Here is a 23,185-nt window from a genome sequence, read left to right on the forward strand (position 1 = left end):
GTAAGGAGAATCCTGCCGTTTTTCCTGCCGTAACCTGGGGCTACCGGAGGACAGTTTCGGAGAGGAAGTGACAAGCACAGGAACACGTAAAGCACGAGGAGGGAGAGACGGCTTAACAGGGGCGGGAGGAATGACTATAAATTCGTCTGGAGGTTAAATGAAGAAAAGAGTGGATTCCACTGAGTCATAATCATGTTCCATTTCGAGTCTGAGTCAAGTTGCCAATTCACAGGCATTTTGTTTTCCAGATTTAATTTTAAAAGGAGTGATAAACCGCACTCACGGCGTTTCACGTATCTCGCATTCCACTGATTAAATATACCTTTTTCTGAATGCGGACATTCATGGGTGGCATTCATTAACATTTTTGTCCGTTATACTTAACTGAGCCACAGGTGACAAACAGATGCTTGGTAATTGTGTACAAGGTCATGTCTGTAAAATTAGAAAAGATCGTAACAAAACGGCCATTTTTCAGCAGTCAGGTTTATTTGCATTATTTGTTTTGGTTACGTGCTTCACTAGCATGATTTCTGTGGATGTGCCACTCCAGAAGCACATAGCAACAGCATATTCAAGTTAAATAATTTAAAAAATGCAGACAACCCTCCACATATATTCTAGGTATTTTTACAATAGCATTGTTCAAAATAAAGGTACCAATGCTTACTGTCGTTTCACTTACATTGGCCGAGGGTACTCCTTATTGTCTTGATAAAATGGGAAATGAACATATATAGGAGTTCCAATATAATCTTCACAAAGTTTTACGGGCTGGTGTTGTTTTATCCAGATTGTTTCCAGTGTTATTAATCACAGTGCTTTATTTTGTACAGCGCTGTTAACAAACTGGTTGTCACATAAGAATTTCTCAATAGACATTTTCCACGAGGGAATAAACAAACCAGAAAAGACCCACACTTGAGCCAATGTGGGGGGAAAAAAATATAACTTCCCAACCTTTTAAAAAAAGGACCAAAAGGAAGGAGATTATTACCCATGGAGCTTTCTATCGACAAGACAATCGTCTCTAGACGATCCATCTAAGACTGGGTTGTGTAATGCAACTGCAGTATCATTTTTAATAGAGCAGCTAGGTTTCACCAAGAAGTTAAAGTATGTGGTCACTGCGCCAGTGAACATAACTACTCCACTGAAACACAGTATATAAATATATAAATATGAATTCAGACTTTATATACAGTTTTCTTGGGCATCCGGTTAGTGACAAATGAACACGTGCAAAATAAGGCCGACAGTGAGATTCAGAGTGAGCGTAGAGGTTTATTTCGGTGGATTTTAACGGAGGCACATCATTCATTTCCTGTAATGACACTTCAAGGCCCTCCGTCTCTGGCTACTTCCTTCTCTGCCTCTCGCCGGGTGAAGCCCCTCCCAGTCTTCCTGTAAGCCCCGCCTCCTCTAAAGTGAGCATTGTGATCGCCTCCTCTCCTTCCCCAGTAGCCGAACCCTCGGCCTCCTCTGTGATGTGCGCTGTCCCTCGGAGTGTCCGAGCGGTCCACCCCGTGGATGTTCCTCTCCTCAAAATGTCTAGGCTGTTGACCTGAGCTCCTCCTCCTGCCTCTCCCCCATTGGCCGTACCTCTGGCCCCGCCCTCTCCCAGGTCCAGCAGAGTCAGACTGGTTGCTGGATTTTAAAATGTCCGGGCACGACTGGTTTATCGTCTGCTCCTGTCCGTCACAAGCTACAGCTTCCGGTTGGCTGATTCTCACGTGCTCCTCTCCCTCGGTTTTCTCCGACCGGCTTGACTGCACGACGAGGTCTCGCCGAGTGTGGTTCACGCCAACGTCAAGTATGCCGTCATCATCGACCGCCGCACCCCCCTTGAGTTCAGACCCGCCCCCCTGGAGCTCAGTCCCGCTCCCCTGGAGCTCAGGCCCGCCCCCCTGGAGCTCAGGCCCGCCCCCCTGGAGCTCAGGCCCGCCCCCCTGGAGCTCAGGCCCGCCCCCTGGAGCTCAGACCCGCCCCCTGGAGCTCAGGCCCACCCACCTGGAGCTCAGACCCCCCACCCTTGAGCTCAGACCCCCCACCCTTGAGCTCGGTCCCGCCCCCCCGGAGCTCAGTCCCACGCCCTGAAGAGAGGGAGAGTTTAGCCATGTCCTTTTCGCCAAGGCTGCTGGGACTCCCCCTGCGCTCCTGCGGGGTCTCGCGCCTCCTGCTCCACTTCAATTGGCCTCGTCTCCTGCTGCCAGATCCAGTCCTGCACTCTGATTGGCCAGACAGCTGTGGACCCTGAGAAGCTGTGACCTGATTGGTGGAGGGAGGGACAGTGGAGGGAAGCGATAGGCTGAGAGGAGAATCTGGGTCAGGACCAATGCTGCTGGCTTCAGTAGGTGCCTGTGTTAAGAGAAAAAAGAGAACAAATCAGTAACAGCATGCAGGGTAATGTCATTTAGAGAAACACTCTCAGAGCACTTAAACGTGTAAAATATAGGACTGGAATGTTAGTGGACATGCAGTTGTCAGATGATGCTGAATCACTCCCTCACCTGATTAATATGTATGAGGAAACGGTTAGACTCCGCCTCGGGGTCTATAATCCCGCCCTTTTCCCTTTGCCGCTCCAGAATACTTTGAAGTTCGGCCCACTTCCTCTGAAACTCCGCCCCTAGGACTGTTCCCTCCGTCTGTGGTACACAGGAAATGACAAAACAACAATGAACTGGTCATGAGGTGAAATAACAGCTCCACATTTAACAGCACAACAGGACAATTATTCACAAGCTTCATTACTTGCAGATGAATACACAAGTAAAGTGACACTCAATTAACAACATTCAAGAATGAAAAGAGCATTTTAGATTTTACTGCTCAACACAGACTGTATTTTTAAGCTCAGACACATTGAAACTCTGACCTTGGGAAAGTGAGGCGCGGGAGAGTTTAGAAGAACTTCCAGGTCATAGGTCAGCGGCTCTCGACAAACTGGACACACCACTGACAGTTCCTATCAGAAGGGGGAGGGGGGGGGAGAAGGCGGATTATTTCTTTGCACTTGTCGTAAAACAAAGATAACAAATGCTTTCTGTCAAGTAAAACTTAGACATATGAATCCAGGTACACATTTCCAAATAAGGACTTAGAGAGTCTAATAACGTGTCAATCAACACACAAACTGCTGTGGCCCAATTGGCTCAATTCTTCCACAGTAAAACGGCACTTCCTGTGTTTCGGTATCTGGAGAACTGTATCTGGTGTGTGTAGGAATTGCAGGCGTGGAATCTTGTTGCCATAGCGCCCCCACCTGTCCCTCCATTTTGCCCCGGGTCTTGTCCTCTTCCCGCTCTCTCTCCCTCTCTCTCAGGTCGTGCTGTGAGTGGGAGGCGTACCGGCCCAGGCAGTGCGAGTGGAAGTAGTGATAGCAGCTGGTTTTGGTGAACACCTCTCCTTCCTGTGGGGGTGGGGGGGGGGGGGGGCAGAGTCGGTGAGGGACGAGCCGGGCGGGAGCCCACTCATCAAAGCAACGACTAGACACTGGGCGGAGCTGAAGTGTGCAACATGCTTTTCTGCTCTGGTTCAGCCAATCAGCACCTACCTTGAAGCCGTACAGGCAAATGACGCAGTTCCCGTGAGGAATATTGCTCTCCGTCAGGATTTCTTTGGCTTTCTGTTGAGAGAGAGAGAGAGAGAGAAAGAGAGAGGTGTGAAAAGACGGAGGGATGCTGAATAGTCGTTTTCCTGTTCCTCAATACCAAAAATGAACACACACACGGCTACATAAACTAAACACACTCACACTCACACCCACACACCCGCACCGCTAATGCTAGCAGTAGCTATACTCTGTGATGAGTGAGCAATGCTGGAGAGACAGCAGTAATGACCTGGATGAGCTGGTACAGAACAGGGGTCCCCAGCCAGGCCTGAGCTTCAGCCTCCAGACAGCGCTGGACACTGTGAGGGTGAGAGAGGAGGGGAGAGGGTAGAGAGAGAGGGCGAAGAGAGGGAGAGAGGAGGGGAGGAGGGAGGCATGGGAGGGAGGAGGGGTGGGTGTTATTCACAGTGTGAGAGTGCTAAACCACCCCTTACATCAGGGTAATATACCAAAAATATCAACCACATATTACAACACTTCCCCATTTATGGTGAATATATTCATTATTGTTTCAGATATTCCAATATATTACACTGTTGTAAAATATATTTGCCATTATGTTTTCAAAAAAGTTCAAAGAAGCTTGTAATGATCTCAGTACATGCTACGTGCTTAAGGGTAGGCAAGACTTTGGTAAAGTTCAGCACATCTGCACTGTGTCAGGTTTGATCATATATTCAATAAAGAGTATAAAGACATTTACCAGAACAAATAAAGTTAAATTAGACCAAGAGATCATCAATTCCAGTCGGAAAAGTTCCACCGTATTAAAGTTTGATGTTACGAAAGTCTTGTGCACTTTTGGTGTTGAGTAGTCTTGGATTCCTGTGTGGTATTGCTGGACGCTACCAATGGGGAAACATGTTATAACATGAAGGAGTGAAAAATGCGATTTATCAGTTACCTGAGCAGATTGTCATCGGAGAGGCCGCGGGGATTGTGAATAGAGATGGTGGGAGGAGATGAAGGGTACTGAAAGACAGAAGGGGGGGCGGGGGGGAAGTAGAGATTAGCACTCGGGCCGGTTTTCCACACATGCGCATTTTACGATCTACACTCCATTACAGTCCCATTACCACGGAGTGAATGCGTAAGTGAATGCGACGATAAGAAAATTTTTGGTTACGCTGACCTATAAAACGCTATTCCAAAAGCAAAATTAGACGTGCTATGCATTGTTAGAAAGCTTATACTCTCACCTACTGAATACATGAATTGTCAATCAAGCCAAACTGTAGGCTACTAAAAAGGGCGACAACTCCGTAAACAACAGGTGTGGTATTACACACAGCTATTTTGGAAGGTACCCAGGCATCACAAATGCACGTGTATTTCACAAACGGATTGTCCAAGACAATATATGACCACTCAGTCTCAAAGGGGGACTCTCTCTACGCGTAAAACCAATGGGAAGGTTGTATATTTATTCAATATTTAGTCCCAGATATTGACTGTAGAATGACATCGTATGGTATCATTTTTTAAAACTTTGTCTCGTTTATTTTGTTATTCAGTCAACAGCGTTTTCACTGCTGTATAGGCATATCTTAGGGCTATTGTCGGGTTTATCTTGTTGCTCTGACGGAATAGGATTTTTGAGCGGTGAAAGAATATTTTTATGAATGCCCAGATAGACAGTATAAATGTGGGTAACGGCAGATCTCTTCGCACAACTCTTCAAAACAAGCATCCATTAAATTTTCTTATCTGGCGCATACGCAGTCGGTGCGCTTGCTATGCGTACAGTCTGCGCGGTCACAAATTTTTCACAAAACAGGACCCTCCGGGCGGATGACGACATTTACGCCACGAGGACCAAAGCGGACCCTCGCGGACACGCCGGACGCGGAAAGTATGAAGCAGCCTTTAAAACGACAGGCCGGAGATTCCAGAGGAATGGAAGCGTGCAGTCCTGATCGACAGACAGACAAAGAAATATACACCGCGTGTGAAGACATACAGAGCGTCAGTCCATGGTGAAGAACAAACGATCCGATACAGAACATATGCAAATACAATACTGACAGGGCTCCAGGGATATGGTAAAAGCTTAAGAAGCAATCCCACATTGATACATGGAAAGGTAATGTGGCCTGGGAGAATTTTTCTCCGCATAACCAGTTTGTCTAAACACGCAACTTGTAAAACGCTCTTTAAATATGCAGTATTGATGACAGAACTTAATTCGCAATGCAATGGTGTTGCTTTGCTCTTACAAGCAATGAAGACTCTCTCTACACCACATTCGGCCATTTTGAGGAGAGAAAGCGCTCCCGTTTAAAAATGTTGCTTCTTTTTTGGAAACCATCCCCCCCTTTCACCAAACTGCAACAGCATCCAAAACAGATAAGGCAACAGAGCACCGAGATGCCTGCAAATATAAAAATATACTAATGGCACGTTTAATTCACCAGGTGAATGAAAAATCACCATGCAGCCATGGCAACACGTCAGCACAGAACATGAAGATAAGAACATACGCGTAAAAGACAATGAACATTAAAACAGCGTGAACGTAGAAGAGCGTAGGAACATGAACGCAAGAGCACGAACACAAAAAGGAAAGAAAAAATTGGGCCTCTAATGGCATAACCAGCCGTTTATTCTGCAGTGTTAATGATTTTTGAAAATCTACATAAAACCCTCACATTAGAAACAATTAGTTGGCATGTCAAGGTATCAGCTAATAACCAAACAACCCCACCACCCATACAATCAAGTGTACGAATGTCATCACATTTAGGATTACAAAAATTTTATTCACCCTTTTCAAATGTTTTCTCCAGCTAAAAGAGACTGATATCTTACTTGTTCTATGCACTTTTCTAATATGCCTTTCTTTATATCAGTGATCTTCATTCCAGGTCCTGGAGAGCCACAGGGTCTGCTGGTTTTTGTTTTCACCTTAATATCAGCAACCAACTCGGACCCAAGAAACCAGGTGAGGTGAGTTAAAGGGGAATTTCACCATAGAATTAACTTTTACTTGTAGAAGAGTAGCTGTCCTCCTGATTAAAATTAGCTCAACCTATAGTAACTGCAAAGATACAAACCCAAATTACTGTGAATGCTCCAGGTACCAGCTTTACAAAAGACTACAGGCACTTACAGTCCATGGCCTTGCATCAGACAATGCCAGTCACAGGTTGCCACTCCTACGGAGTACAAACAGTGGGGCTGGGCATTACTACTTGGCTGGAGAGAGGGTAACGTTTCTCGCTAGCAAGCTAGCCACTGAAGAGAGAAAATCTAGCTTTGTGTTCAGTTCAGTTTACTGCTTAAGTTCTACTAAAAAAAAAATGGTGCTTCAGAGGGGCAAATTGCATGTGTTTAATGTAACAAAGATTTAAATAACTATTTGAATATTGATTTATGCAGTCAACTCGAAACAAGCTATTTCAGAAACGGTCACGACTTGTTCAATATTTGGTTGCCAAAATAAATCTGGCAAGAACAGACATTTCTATGGAATACCAGTGAGGGGAGAGAATGGGGGAGAGGAGACGAAGGAGAAATGTGTGGTTGCCATTCCCTCATACGAGAGCTGATATTCTCCACATATACCCATTTCAATAAATTTAGGCTGACAGATCTGTCACTTCTCGATCATTCATTGCTTCTCAAATGACACATCAGCGGCGCAACTACCTGCTTGACTCGTCATTTTAGTGGAATAAATACAAAAGTTGCACATGTGGGTCTGACAAATAAATTAGCAGTGTCACTAGTTCTACTAACAGTTAAAAACGAAATGTTTTAATTGTAGGGTTTTTAGTCACTTCGCATGTAGTTACACCACCTACAAGGTTAGGGTCAATTACGTCAATTGACAGTCATCCTACCGCAAGCATGGTCTTTAATGTTTTCGGTAATCAGCTTGTCAAGTCTCTGTTATTTTTTAAACACATGGATCTGATGATTGAGCAGCCATCACACCAAATCCTAACGGTGGTAATGCACGAATGGAACCTCGCTGTCCTTTTCTAGAACTAAATTTCCCTCATACCAAAAGTCTGCCGGTATCTCAGTACATCGATTTCTTGGCCCAGCCACACAAAGGGAATTCGTCAGTTACGCCGTGATCTGTTAAATGAGCCAGATGTTGTCTCGCGGTGAAATTCCCCTTCGACTGTGTAATGGAATGCTTTAATAGCGTTGAACAACGATAAAAACCAGCGGACCCTGTGGCCCGTCCGACTAGGACTACGATTAAGCTGCACTTGGTCTGATAAATGTGGCCCCATGAGACGTCCTCTCAGTTATTATTCTGTAGATGCGACTCTTAAAGACTCCTTACAGCACAGACCGTTCTCACACCTCAGCTCAAGGTCCTCCGTCAGCTTGAGCTGATGCTCCCTCGGGTGCGCGCACCTGCCAAAGCGAGCAGCCAGGGGGCGCCAACTCGCACTCTGCAATCTGCCTGCTCGTCTGAGCAGTCGCTGTACAGGAGCTTTACAGCCAGACTGCAGTACCCCGATCACAGTGAGCAGGTGAGGTACACCATGCTCACTGAACTCGGCCCTTATTGGCTAATGCTGTGGCCAAGTACGCATCACCCTGTGGGGCCCCCAGCCAATCAGCACGGGCACAGTCAAGATCCAGACTGTAGGGTTCATCAGGCAGCCAGTCAGTCACCTCTGAACACTAAAAAACCTTTTTTGTCTCAATCTCAGCGTGTAATGCTAGTTCTTATAATCTGCAAGGCAAACAGGGATACTAATGCAAAGGCTAGCTTCAGCTCATGCCACGTCCATCTCTCAAGTAGTTATCTGAACACAAACAACACCACAAATTCTTGTCACGCGGATCCAGTGGGAGTACCCTCGGGGGCTATTATGGCCTTCCTGAATCACACTAAAATGCTAATGATGCCCAGCGGGCTCTCAACTCCTTGGATCGGCGCATAGCTGATGCTAAGTTACTTCCTCAATGACACCCCCTGTAATTACATTTTATCCAAAGCGACATACAAAAAGTGCATTTCATGGTCATGGACAACTACAAAACACAGGTTCAATAAGATAGCTGTACAAAATAGGTATTGTATTTCTAGCCGATAATAATTGCTATAATAATAATAATAATAATAATGTAAAAATTGCTTGGTTTGATAAATCAAACCACAGCAGATGTTTACAAGAATGCTTCCCAGATTTACGTGTTGTAAAACAGTGGCTGGGCTGCATGTGCGTTGCTTGAGCACAGCTACGGAGAAAGGCTGACCTGCGATCAGTCCAAATGCCTGCCTCACCTGCCGCTGGTGGCTGCAAAGACCAGCGAGACACAATCACACACATCCTTTCACACCTTCTTTAGTTCCCTGCTGTGACACGTGCAGCCATTTCAGACAGAATCAACAGCGACAAAAAAAAAAACTGCCAATCGCCTAAAAAGCCAAACCACAGGAGGACGGGTCCTAACGAAGGAGGGGACGGAGAGGTCGACCATACCTGCGAGTCGAGGGTTAGGGTGAGCGTGAGCCGAACAAACTGGGAGAGGGAGTCCTCGGCCGTGGAGGGGTACAGATCCACGCTAACGTCCCAGTCCCTGCACGAAAAACCGCAGCAACACAAGGGTTCAGTAAACTGCGGCACAAGCGGCCATTTTCTCTCATTCAATTCCTTCAGCTCCCACAATCCCTTTCCTGCCTCTACTCCCTCGGTCACCATCTTACAACCTGCTGTAGACCTTTAAACCTGTGAATTTCAGTGCCATAAAACTATCAACTTTTCTTATCTTACAGACATTCTGCATAATTTAACACGGTAAACTTGTTAAACGCTTGGTGTAAAGGTTACGAGAACTTATCGCAGAAATTAAAAATGGCTGCACTGAGGTGTTCACAAGTCACATCAAATTAAAGGGAAGAATGTGTTTGAGCACAAGATACTCTGTCACGTTCTGGAATGTTCTTTGCACGTATCTTACCTGTCGCTTTTACGACAGACCCTCAGTTCTTCAAGATAGATGGACTGGAGGACTTCAATCTCAGACAGCACACTGAAATGAGAGCCACAGCCAAATTAACAGCCAACACCCTGACCAAACATGGCAAATATTGTCCAGCTACTGAACACAGTTAAAAATAAAAAAGGCGGTTCAGGGTGACGGATATGAATTTTATGGTTACTGACAAAGGTGTAACTGGTTATGCCCGCCCCAACAACAGGGCATAAGGGAGCAGCACTGTGTCAAAGGGCTCAGACCCCAGGGCTGTATTCAGTGAACAGGAACTCTACAGAAATGAGAGTTACTGATAAATAACTAAATATTGTCTTTCTTGATTTGGCCCTGTATGCCATAATTGTTTATTTGTAATCATGTGCACTTGAACTACAATTTACATGTGGTTCAAGTACACATTCTCAGCTTTTATTCAAGGGTGTTTTATACACTTTGGTTTCACCATGTGGAAATTACAACACTTTTTATATATACTCACCTCCCCCCCCCCCCCATTTCAGGGCACCATACTGTTTGGGACATATTAATGTTATGCAAATGATAGTGGTCATGCTTAGTAATTTGTCACATATCCTTTGAATGCAATGACTGCTTGAACTCTGCGACCCACAGCCATCACCAGGTGCCGAGTGTCTTCTCTGGTGATGCTCTGCCAGGCCTGTACTGCGGCCATCTTCAGCTCATGCTTCTGTTGGGGCCTAGTTGCCTTAAGTTCTCTTCAGCATGTAAAACACATGTTCAGTTTGATTCATATTGGGTGAATGACTAGGCCAGTCAAAACTTTTCCAGTTTTAGGCTTTGAAAAACACTGTTGTTGCTTTAGCAGTGCGTTTTGGGATCAAACTTGTGAACAATGACCATGCAGAGGAGGTCCTCCGGACATTCATGGTAAAATGTCACAACCTCACAGCGGAAGGGAACAGCACTAGTGTCAGTATTCTTACATTAGGGTTGCATCAGCCTGGACACTGAATAGCTAATGAAGGGGAAGGAAATGTGCACTATTCTGCTGAACAGAGATTGTGCCAAGGCATTAGTCAGCTGTTGGACTGAAATGAACAGAGTCACTAGGGGTGGAGGGAGGTGTCACTGTTTGTATCTGTAAATGTTCAACCAAAAAATTATTTGTATTTGGGTTTGGATAAACCGGAAGTGGGTGTGGCTATAACCAGAAGTATGTGGAGTTTAACCCAAAGCTGTATAAAATGCCATTATATAAATATTTTACCATTATAATCACTGGCACTGCTATTGTTCAGATATTAAAGCATTAAAGTCATGGTTTTACAATTATATAAATAATAATGCAGTTTAACAACAATTTTAAAGCTGTGTTTAACAAACATTGAACTATGTTATATAGCCACAACAGGCTTTTATAACACCGAGGTAAGCTAAACAAACAGTCAAATCAAGTTTCAAGCATAGGCAAATGTTTTTATAAATCAAAATATAGTTATGCAGAGTATGAACCATATGAACGGCATGAACTCCACCACCATCTCTACCTGAGGGACACTGTTGTAAACAGTGTTATTAACAAAAAAAATTAGACATTTTATTTTAATAATTTTACGTTCTTGTAACATCAACTATGCAACTTGTCATGAAAAAGTGGCTGGGTATTACTGTGTTTTGGCAAGGAGAATTGGAGTATATTTGCACATAATGTTTGTATAGGTGAAAACATCACATTACACAGTACATCATGCTCTGCTCCTTCCCCTGGACACAGAGTCTTGGTGATTAGGGGGTGTTTTGAAAACCTGGGACCCTCCACTCTTCAAATATGGTGCCACTTCTATCAAATAGGCATCATAAAAAATGTTGCTGGGGTTTAACCATGCAGTACCTAGTCGAATTTAATTCAATGAAATCCCAATTGCTTTGTGAAAGCATAACATATTTCATGCTCTGTCGCCTCCCCTGAACATAGTGTCTCCGTGATGTGGCGGTGTTTGAAAACCTGGGGCAGTTTAATTTGAAATACGACCGGATTATTCTTCCATATCCATTCATGTCGGTGCACAGATTATAAAATTGGTTTTACGGGCAGTGAGTTTTTATTTTTTTAAACATGAGTTTGGAAGGTTCATGAATAATTCATAGAAACTTTACCTAAGCGTATCTTGACTGACAATAATTTTTTTTTTTTTTTTTAAAGAAAACGTGAAGGCTCCGACGAATTTCAATTAGTCCCCCTCACATCCCATTCTTCAATATGCGCTGATGAATTATTCACGAACATACCGAACTTATTCTGCAAAAAAAAGATTTATTGCGTAAAGCAATACGTCACTCTTTTCTCTGTGATTCTGTGCGATTGGCCAGTTGTTTCAAACACTGGCCCTTTTATGTGAACTCAACGCACAGACAGCTCGAGTGGGAAATCCTGGGTAGACAGGGCGGATTTATAAACACTGTAGTGATACCCGTTATCCGTGATTGCAATGGTTAGATCGGTTAACTCGGTTCACTTGGACTTGCCTTAAACGAATTGTGCTACTTTTGTGATATAAGGCCCAGGAATAGTCACATAGCCAGTAAATTTAAGGCAGCTGACACTCTGCAGCAAAGATGTCAAGAGCGGTAGTGTTAGTTTTGAATTTTATTTCACTGTGATAATGGATATGCCCGTGTTTGGGTTTGGGGGGAAACGATGATGTCACCTCTTGTTTTGCAAAAATAACGCCATTTCAAACACTATGAAATAGTGTCTAAAGAAACAATACGTCAAGGACTTTGCTGCTGTTAAGGATGTGAATAGCTCTGGTGCTGGTGCTGTATGCTACGTGCCCAAGACGTGCAACATATCTTTGTTTCACATATTTTGAGGGGTGATCAAAATGCTCGTTTGCTGTAAAATACGAAAATGTACAGGTCTGTGGTGTACCTCATTAGTTTCCAGTGTTGCCGTCCATGTTTTGCCCACCACCCCTTCGTAGCAGTCAAGTAACTGAAAACTATGAATACCAGAGGTCCAACCACAGAACTGTTGGTTGAAAACCTACGTTGGAATCTGGGCCAATCTGACTTTAGTTTTCACGGACAATAGGAATTTAGCATTTCCCAGATTGTGATATTCTTCCAAATAACAGTTGCACATGTTCGATTTAACTTGAACGTAATAAAATCTAAGCATGACTTAGTTAAACAATTGACGCTTCCAGGACGGCTAGGTGTGAGATAATAGCGAAGCCAGGCTCCCGGCCTCGGAACCCCAGGTCAGGGGACGACGTTCACAACACTACTGTCGCGTCCACGTATGACTAAGTAATGTTAGCAAACTACCAAGATAGCTACTCAGACATAAAAAAGTGCTGCTTGCAATCAATAGCTAGCAAGTTACCATACCCGTAAAATGGTTACGTAATAGAAAAATATCTGCCTTAGCATTGATCTAGGACAAAGAGCTAAATAATACGAATACGTCGCACAAACTCAGCTACAACTACAAACCTCACACAGCTATTTTATCTTGGTCAGATAGCACTAGTCATATCCCAAGGCTTCAACAAAACATGCAGTAGCTAGCTAGCTAGCTATAGCTTGCTTATCTGAAATCATACGACGGCTTTCATTTCTACGTATGTAATGTAGCACGCTAGCTAAACGGGTGTATGGTGTCAAGTTTTTTTCTTATAAAGCTATGGAATCTACTAACTCGCTACTCATTTAAATTTTTTCACTGGAATCGTGACATACTAGCTATCCACCCAACTCGCCAGCTAATAAATTTACATCCAATAAACGGATACAAAGCAGGCTACTAAACCAGTGGTATACACTCCAGTACAGATATAATCTGTAAACTGTGAAAAATGTAAACCATCTCGCTCAACATTCTGCTTCCAGTTCTAAACTAACGTGAACTCGTAAATTTCCATCAGGCAAACTCACTCGCTTTCCGCAGCCATCTTCATTCTACCTTCGCCGGGGACCAGGCGGTCAGGCTGTCAGCACTTCCAAAATCAACACAGTCATGAAAGATGGTCGGTCGAGCAAGATGCATCACTGGTGAATCATTTGTCTTGCGAATACACGCCAAGAACCGATAATCATCGTACTTCGTCTCGATCTCATGAACTGAGTTCGTCTTATTTTTCCTCCACTCTTGACAGAATTGTACGGAAGCAATAAGCAGACCTGCCAGAACTCTATGCAAAATAATCACGAACTCTGTCCCAGCAAACTAGGACTATGACGGCGATGATGGTGCACATTCTACCAAATATATACACGGCATTTCCAAAAGTATGTGGACACCCCTTTTAATTTGTGGTTTCGGCTATTTCAGCCACACCCATTGCTAACAGGTGCATAAAATCAAGCATACAGCCATGCAATTTCCATTGACAAACACTGGCAGTAGAATAGGTTGTAATAGGATGCCACCTTTTCAATAAGTCAGTTTGTAAAATTTCTGCCCTGCTAGAGCTGCCCCAGTCAACTGTAAGTGCTGTTATTGTGAAGTGGAAATGTATAGGAGCAACAACAGCTCAGCTGCAAAATGGTAGGCCACACAAGCTCACAGAGCGGGACCGCCAAGTGCTGAAGCATGTAGCACATAAAAATCATCTGCCCTCGTTTTGCAACGCTCACTACAGGGTTCCAAACTACCTCTGGAAACAACATCAGCACAATGAGTGTTCGTCAAAAGAGCTTCATGAAACAGGTCTCCACGGTCAAAAAGCAGTTCACAAACCCAAGATCACCATGTGCAATGCCAAGGGTCGGCTGGAGTGGTATAAAGCACGCCGCCATTGGACTTGAGCAGTGGAAACGTGTTCTCTGGAGTGATGAACCACTTCACTATTTGGCAGTCTAACGGATGAATTTTGTTTTGGTGGAATGTGTAGTACTGACCCAAATAGCACCAACTGTAATCTTTAGTGGAGGAGGAGTAATGGTCTGGGGGTGTTTTTTGCGGTTTGGGCTAGGCACCTCAGTTCCATTGACGGAAAATCTAGCTTTGTGGCTACAGTTTGGGGTAAACCCTTTCCTGTTTCAGTCTGACAATGCCACCATGCACATAGCAAGGCTTGCACAGAAACGGTTTGCAGTTTGGTGGGGAAGAACTTGACTGGCCCTGCCTTGTCCCCCATCAAACACCTTTGGGATGATTTGGAATGCCGACTGTGAACCAGGCCTTACGCCCAACATCAGTTTCCAACCTCACTGACGCTCTTGTAACTGAATGGAAGCGAATCCCCACAGCCATGTTCAAAAATCTACTGGAAAGCCTTCCCAGAAGAGTTGAGGCTGTTACAGCAGCAAAGGGGGGTCCAACTTCACGTGAAAGTGATCTCAACATGCGCAGAAACTGCTGAAGCAAAATTTTTTTTTTTTCTTCAGTGGTTTGGAAAAATATATCCTCTAGCGCTCTGTGTGTGGTGTGAAGAGTCTGATCAATCAGTAGCACTAATTGTTCAGTTAATTGCCTGGGAGAAATGAAAACCAGGGCCGGATTTGCTCGAGGGCCAGATCGAAGTATCCATGTATGCATGCAACTTGTAAGGACATCACATGGAACCCTTCTTAACAGCAGAAATAATAATGCAATACAAGACTCCAGATGAAAAATAAGGAAAACCCACGCTTCCAGTTTTATTGCCGTTATTGTTTATTTTTATTTGTTTCTGCTATTGCATTTTCTTTATTAACATAAAATGAACATTTCACACACTGGTCATGGTTAAACCATTCAAACGCGTTAGTCCTTCCTAGTTCATGTTTTTAATCGATAAAGCTCTCAGCGCACACAAGCGTAAGGATGAGAACACGCTGCCCGTCCCCATTCTTTCCCTTTCAACAGTAAAAGGAATGACATTTCTTAAAACAACCACAACAACAACAAGGATAAAAATAAAAAATAAATTCGGCACATAACAGTGGTTCTGCCCCCCTCCCCTCCCCTCTCCTCCCCTCCTTCACCGTCTCAGTGCAATGTTAGGGTTAATGTGGGACTGAATGGAGTCAGTGTGAATGGGACACTGGCGGCCTCCTTCAGCAGCACTTCTTCCCCCTCTTCCTCCGCTCGCGGTCGCGGTGCGAGTTGATGTGCACGGTGTCCTTCTCCCGCTCCCGCTCCCGCTCGGCGCGGCTCTGGCTCACCTTCTTCGCCCGCAGGACCATATGGGTGAAGGACATGAACATCTGAGGAGGAGGAGGACCAGGAGAGCGTGAACCGCAGACACAACATGAAGAACACCTGGCGTGTAGGTGAGTGTGTGCGTGTGTGCTGGAAGTGTTGCAAAAATAACGCACATTTAAATCATAACATTAATGTATGCAGAAGAACCTTACAGGTCGATGGAACAGGGTGTGAACCTAGGAGTGGCTTAACCAATTATTCCATATTCCAGCTCCTAATTACACAATATAGTCTCTTTGTTATTAACACCCATCCCAAACTAAATTTGCATGAAACTAGAATACACTTTCCATTTTCTGTTGATAATTTTTTTTTTAAACAACTCTCTCGATGACTGCAGGTCGGACTCATCTAAAACTTGCGAGTCGGAAAGCAAGTTCTTGAGGGAGTGAGACAATGAAACTAAAAGAATGACACCTTGTTTACAATGAAACGCCTTTTAAAACGTTGCTTGACACAGCGACGGGATGCTTTTACTCATGAAGACTGCATTCAGAAGCAGTTTAGGCTGAGCTGGGTACTCACTACTGGCCAGAACCCGTCTGCTCATCAGGGGACCGCAGCTGCCCTTTCAGTGTTCCCGCACTGAAGCGGTCTATTTTATAATGAAGCTGGAATCATTCTCATTTTGCTTTAAAATCACGGTCCAGTACATGCATCCTTCTGCCTCGCTCTCGTCTTCACTTGGTCAGTAGATTTCAGCGTCTCAAACAAACATTCTTTATGACGTATCTAAAGTTTTTTTTAATACCTTCACTTTTGAGAATGCAAGACAGGTAGCATTTGTTTGCTAATAGTTCTCAACTATAGACAGGCTACTACTGTATTGTGCTGTCTTAATATGCTGCATGTTTCAGAAAGCTGACAAAGGGGAAGAGTTATTATGGCCACTTATGGCTTTTTTGATCATTGGTCATTGACAATGAAATGTGAAATGATTTATAGCTACGAAAACAGAGCCCATTAAAAAAAAAAGGCTAAATACAAGGAACCATTCCGATAAATTATTCAAATTAAATCTGGTGTGTTTTGAATTCACCTTCAAAGTTACCGCATTTCAGAGTCCCGAACAATCCCTATTCCTAAAGGGTTTATACCTCTATGGTTCTACTGAGTTAATTAATATTCAGCAGTGCGGGCTGTGATGTGGTTCCACGTGTACACAATAAAATGTCTTCAGAAAAGCATGTTCTCTCAGCTCTGCATTGATACACTCACTCCTTGTCAGCCTGGGTCAGACAGTAATTACATCATACACTTACAATCCCCTTTTAACAGGATCTGCTTCTTTCACCTTCTTCTCCTGCCTGGTGTGAACACAATATGAACGTGACACATATGAATGCTGTCTGACTCACCTCTTCCACATTGATGTTTTCCTTGGCACTTGTTTCAAAGACTCTAACGCCCACTGATTCCCCAAAACGCTGAGCATCCTGGCTGTCCACCTGCTTTTTAGAGGGGTCGTCGTTCTTGTTGCCAACTTCAAAAAAACATGGTAGCGAAGAAAGGTTCAGTGACCCTCGCTCATTATTTCAGTATTTTCAGCCATTTGAGAGAGAAACTCAAACATCGCTAAACTCAGACCGTTCACCATCTGTGGATGTGGTCATGTATACAGGCCTGGAAGAGAATACGCACCTAGAATCTTACACACGTTGTCACAGTTCTGGGAAATTTCATTCAGCCATCTCTTGACATTTATGAATGATTCTTGATTTGTGACGTCATATACAATAATTACACCGTGGGTGTTCCTGTAATACCTGAGGGAGAGAGAGAGAGAGAGAGAGAGAGATCAAACATTGGTTATGTGTATTAACACAAGTCATATAGATTAATGGTGATTAGTCTGGTTATGGGTTACTCTTTAACCAGAGTGTATGCCAGTTTGTACACAGCTCAGAAAAATGAATGATTAACAATCACATAAACTCTACCTAATGGTGCTTGTTAGAATTTAGGTGAACTGGATAACCAACGGTACCACACAATTTTCATTTCCACACTGGTGTCATGTTTTTCTCTATTGCCAGTTTTCTTAAATCCAGACTGTTATTACAGTGCCATGAAAAAGTATTTTCTCCCTTCCTGATCTCATCTATTGTATATTTGTCACACTGAATGGTTTCAGATCTTTAGAAAAAATGTCATGTTAGACAAATGGAACCTGAGTAAACACAAAACACAATAAACAATTTCCCAAATTTAATTGATAATTAGGTTTAGCTGACTGGACTCAGCCAGGTTTGATTGCAGCCAGCGCTGTTGAATCTAAACCTTGCCATCACAGTGAAGTAGTGATCGCCTAGTTTCTACAAGCACACTATGCCACGACCAAAGGAAATTTCAAAAGGGATGAGAAAAATGTTTTTGAAATACATGGGAAGGGTTACAAGGCAATTTCTCAAAAAACTAATATGAGAGCCTTATCTCCAAATGGAAAACACTTGGAACAGTAGTGAATCTTCCCAGGAAAGGCCAGCCTGCCAAAATTTCTCCAAGTACACTGTGACAACTCATCCAGCAAAATGTCCCTAAAGATCCCATAAGAACATCTAAAGAACTGCAGGTCTCTCTAGCCTCAGCTATATCCAGTGGTCATGACTCCACAATAAAAAAGAGCCTAGACAAAAATATAATTCATGGGAGATTAGCTAGGTGAAAACCACTGCTAATCAAGAGAGACATCAATGCTTGTCTCACATTTGCAAAAAAGCACCTGGATGATCCCCGTGCCTTTTGGGATGTTCTATGGGCAGATTAGTCAAAAGTGGAATTATTTGGACAGCACAGGTCCATTATATCAGGCGTAAAGAAAATGCAGCATTTCATTGCAAGGACACCATGCCAACAGTCAAATATGGGGGTGGTAGTGTGAAGGTGTGGAGACACTCTGCTGCCCCAGGACCTGGAAGACTTGCCATTATTGAAGGAACCATTAATTCTGCTCTGTACCAGAAAAATTGTCCATGAACCAAAGCTGAAGCGTAATGGGGTTAAGCAGCAAGACAATGATCCAAAACACAAAAGCAAGTCCACCTGAATGGCTGAAAAGAAACAAAACTAAAGTTTTGGAATAGCCTAATCAAAATCGTAACCCAATAGGAATGCTTTTGCAGGACCAGAAATGAGCAGTTCATGCTCAAAAGCCTAACAATTTCTCTGAACTAAAGCAGTTCTGCAAAGAAGAGTGGGCTAAAATTCCTCCACAGCAATGTGAAAGACAAGGTTATTAGGTGTAAGGGGGAAATTACTTTGATATGGGTGTTTGATAACTTTTTTCATTAAATAAATAAAATAATAATTTAAAAAGATGTTTTGTGCTTACTCAGCTTCCCTTTGTCTAATATTACATTTTGTCTAAAGATCTGAAACCATTCAGTGTTACAAATATGCAATAACAGAGGAAATCAGGATTGGAGCAAATACTTTTCAGGGCACTGTACATGTTCTCTGTCTGTACCTTATGGGATAATATGAGAGACACAGAAACCCTCCCTATTATACTTCCTACCAGGATGCAGCCAACTTCTCACACCCATTTTGGTAAACATATGGTCACAGTTCCTACCCTCTCTCCAGTGCTAAAGCAAAAGTAACCAACACAGACACTCCTGAGCATGTCCTCTGTTGTCAGTGGCAATTGTGTGGGGTTTTATTTGCACAAAAAATTACGTGGAGGTGATGGTTCTGAATCTCTCCTGCCCCGCGGTGTCCCAGATCTGCAGCTTGACCCTCTCCCCCTCGATGTCCACCGTGCGGATCTTAAAGTCCACTCCGATCGTCGTGATGTAGCTGCCTGTTGAAAACGTAAACCAAACCACACACAGTATAGCGATATTTTGACTGACTTTACAGTTGAATGATATCACACTTTTGTGTTGCTTAGTTTAATACTGACATTCTCCACTTTTGCCCACAATCAGCTTTGGATAAGAATGTTTGCTAAGTGAATGCAATGCAGCCTGACGTATTGACAGATTCTGTAACTCCCCCTCCCCCGCACACACTTCTGCACCTCCTCCTTCTTCCCCCAACAGCATTTTAAGTGAAAAAGGCCACAGAAGTATAGCATCATTCCCAATAGAGAACCTCCACACACACTCAGGACCACACGTACTCTGCACATGCATCACTGGATGCTTTGAGTGACTCCAGATAAAGAACGTGTATCAAATCAAGACATTTCACTACACGACAGAAACGATGAATTATCATTATAACCACCGCCATATGATTGCCTGCAAGACGTAGAAGGGTACAGTACAGGCAAAACTCACCTGAAAAAGAATTGTCAGCGAATCGAAGCAGCAGACTGCTTTTCCCCACATCTGTGAAAAATGAACAGCTGACGTCAGCCAGCTATCAAACACTGCAGGTCCTGAGGTTACTGCCAGGCCTTGCGCTACCAATTCAGCAGCTGAAGCCTATTAGCTAGACAATTTACTGGTGTGCTCAGTTCAGTTACCAATGATGACCCAAAACTCTGCTGAAATTGCATCACTCAAATTAATAAATAAATCAGACATGCAAAGGAACCGACAGTAACTACGGTTTTAATCTTTTCGGTTCACGGAAGCTGACAAAAGTTATATGAAGAGGTTTTAAAATTTCACTGACTTGAGTCTCCAATGATGAGCAGTTTGAAGAGATGGTTGTAGTCTTTTCCCGCCATTTCCTTATGTATTCCAGTCAAAACCTGTTTAATGGTAGCAGGCAATTCCAGGGCTTGGCTCTCCCAGGTTGTTGTGGTCCTTTATTTCCAGTTTAGAAGGTTTAATTTCCAGTTCAGAGCAACGGGATATTTCATTGCCCCCGCAGTCCAGTAAATAGCGGCACGTCCAGCGTTCTCCCAATATTCCGTTTTCCTCACGGCACCTGCTTCATGTTTAACCTCCCGTTGCCTGTTTATCTTGACATGCGGTTTCAGTTGCTGATTAAGCGTATCCTTGTCATTAAATTTCACTTTCTGTTCAACAGTATGTGGAGTGTAGGCCAGCCCCACCAGCTCCAGTGCAGAAATCCCAGGAAGGTGCTTTTCACACAACTCACCTTTATTCCAGTTGCACGTCCACCAGTTTATTTAGCGTTAGTATCATTTTCCCAAAATGAGTTTCCAACCAGTCTACTCAGTGTCTGTTTACTGCGACTGAATTGCCAAGGGCAATTTAGTGCTGTTATTAACTTGCAGGACACTTGAGAAAACAATTCGGAATATATAAGTGTATTTAAGTGTGGGAAATATATGCGCTTGAATATCTTATGATACCTGTAGGAGGTGAATCCCATCAACAACAGGTGTTTCGATTGCTCTTGCCCAACTGTACACCGTAATCTTAAACATAAACACAGAATAATGGTGAAATAATATTTTCTGATTTTCCCCTGAACTGAACAGATGTCTGTCAGTCTGTTGTCCAAAATTCAGATGTTTTTTTTCTTTAATTTGAGAAACCTCTCAATCTGATGTTGTCTTCTCTGTGTACGTCCTTGGCATTGACTGGTCTTGCTCACTCTCTCTTTCTTAGTTTATTTGTCCCTTACTTTGGTCGTCCACACCTCTGTCCAGGTGGTTCCCTCATCTCAGCCTGAACCTGAAATAAGAAAACAACATGGTTACAGCTCACAAAGTATGACAGGAAAGAGGCACCGTTTAACCAAACAGTTCCTTATTAATAACTCCTCAGTTGCTTTATGTCTGGTCAGTAAGATACTTCTGTATATAGTATTTACCACTTGTAAGCAAGACTTCTGCTTATACCTCTCTTTCTCACGGTCTCTCCACAAAAGTTGTGCCACTAAATTTGACTACACATCAAACAGGTTCTTCATTTGCTTCCCTTTTTAACGATGACATATAAACCACACCTGAAGACTGATAATATAGAATGGAAAAGGGGGAAAGGTTACAAATGCTGACCGTTCTGTGGAAGCGCTGCCGTGATTTAGTACAGCATTTACTGTTGTGTAAAATAGGCAGACGATACAAGCAAATACACGCCTGACTGGACCTTGTCTAATCCAGAGGCACTGCAACTACAGACCATAGAGCGAATTGTACCAGGAGTTTCCACAAAAACAGGAAAGGATCCCGACTTTGCTAGTTCCTGAACATCGACTAGCCAATGTAATTTACGCTGTTGAAGAAACAAGCAACTGTTACAATTGGTATATTTACACACAACACACAGCTAACACTGCGAGGTGTACCAGGAAATTCGAAAATATATTTATGTAGCTATTATATTAGCTACTAGTTACTAACCTATGCTGTAAACTGACAGTGACGTAGCTAGGTTGCCCATCCGCATGTGAAACATGCTACAAGTAGGTAACCAGTACTGGCGCTAAACAGCGACGTTTAGCAACAGTAATCAGAAACGGCTAATGATATTATTAATGAGCTGGAAAGAACTCATTAACAGAACAGTTAGCCAAGGCTAACTGTCAAGCTTGCGTAGCGGAGCGAACGTTACAAACTGGCTTGCACAATTAGCAAGGCAGATGAGTCACGGCAGCTCCGTGGTCAAGTAAGCGAATTATACTTATATTCCCTAGTTACTTTAATACTGTTTTACTGGTTCTGTAAAAATGTATTTGCGCTTTTCTTCTAGCCCAACCTGGTTATAGTTGTCATCTGTAAATTTAGCATGGAATGATATACTCCAAACCTTACAAATAGCAAAATGATAGTAAATAACTAATAACTTACCATAAAGTAAGATTCACTTCGGTTTGGCGAGGTTCTGACAGTTTAGTTAACTTCGATGGCTAGGATAGTTTAACAACTACGAGCAATCCGTCTGTCTGTTTTCAATAGCTTACAAAGCAAGGATAGCCAAATTGGCTAGCCTCGGCTAAGGATAGTTCATATTTAGCAATCTAACGTTAGCCAACTAGCTAACAATAGTTTTCTTTATCCATTCCGTGTACTTTCCACGTTGGAGAAACAGTAATTTTTAAACGCCCTGCTGTGAGGCGCTCAATAAAACGGTCGTCTAAATGGAAAACTACTTCGACAGCCTGTCTCACATTAGCATCGCTTGACCGGTCCAGACGGCTCCCGGGGAAGTTGATCAGGAAAGTTCGTGGTCTTTGGGCTGCCGGAGGGTGCGGGACCGCCGCCTTAGGCCACACCTGAAAATCGAGTCACTTGGTTTGGATAATCATGTGTCTCTCTCTCTTCTGATCCCTCCCTCCATTCGCCGTTCACTCCCTGTTCCTCTTTCCCTGTTACAGCTGGTATCGAGTCTTTTCCGTATAAAAACAAGAACGGTACTTGTGCCTGCTAACAGCGTATTGTCATCTGAAAGCCCTCAGTAAATCCACTTAATCCAAGTTAGTAACTCGTTTTTTCTACTCTAGATGACCGCTCCAAATGTGGTCAGATTTACTGATCAAGACTTTAAAGATTATAGCGATGCGGTCTTTAATACATGACCAAAACA

The 23,185-nt window shown here is 43.4% G+C and overlaps 2 protein-coding genes across 3 annotated transcripts; both read right to left on the bottom strand.

Annotated features, from left to right (window-relative positions):
• Positions 1 to 1,264: 1,264 nt before the first annotated feature.
• Positions 1,265 to 13,829, bottom strand: rnf25 (ring finger protein 25). Of its 2 annotated transcripts, none has more exons than XM_064316157.1 (11): positions 13,481 to 13,829; positions 9,545 to 9,616; positions 9,067 to 9,163; positions 4,521 to 4,588; positions 3,846 to 3,915; positions 3,557 to 3,628; positions 3,266 to 3,412; positions 2,879 to 2,968; positions 2,511 to 2,648; positions 2,052 to 2,358; positions 1,265 to 1,969 (listed from the first exon to the last, which is right to left on the bottom strand). In XM_064316157.1, exons 1-11 carry the CDS (start codon positions 13,501 to 13,503, stop codon positions 1,338 to 1,340), a joined length of 1,716 nt encoding a protein of 571 aa, XP_064172227.1. In that variant the 5' UTR covers positions 13,504 to 13,829; the 3' UTR covers positions 1,265 to 1,337. The 2 variants fall into 2 exon arrangements, with proteins under 2 accessions (XP_064172227.1, XP_064172228.1); XM_064316158.1 differs by lacking the exon at positions 13,481 to 13,829 and adding an exon at positions 12,474 to 12,493.
• Positions 13,830 to 15,185: 1,356 nt separating this feature from the next.
• On the bottom strand, positions 15,186 to 23,085 carry si:dkey-16l2.16 (ras-related protein Rab-35). Its single transcript, XM_064316211.1, has 7 exons — positions 22,450 to 23,085; positions 20,358 to 21,331; positions 20,018 to 20,068; positions 19,413 to 19,536; positions 17,376 to 17,500; positions 17,093 to 17,217; positions 15,186 to 15,736 (listed from the first exon to the last, which is right to left on the bottom strand). The coding sequence occupies exons 2-7, from the start codon at positions 20,410 to 20,412 to the stop codon at positions 15,587 to 15,589; spliced, it is 630 nt and encodes a 209-aa protein (XP_064172281.1). The 5' UTR covers positions 20,413 to 21,331; positions 22,450 to 23,085; the 3' UTR covers positions 15,186 to 15,586.
• Positions 23,086 to 23,185: the final 100 nt, after the last annotated feature.

Source organism: Anguilla rostrata, chromosome 17, assembly GCF_018555375.3.
Source record: "Anguilla rostrata isolate EN2019 chromosome 17, ASM1855537v3, whole genome shotgun sequence".
Lineage (NCBI taxonomy): Eukaryota > Metazoa > Chordata > Actinopteri > Anguilliformes > Anguillidae > Anguilla > Anguilla rostrata.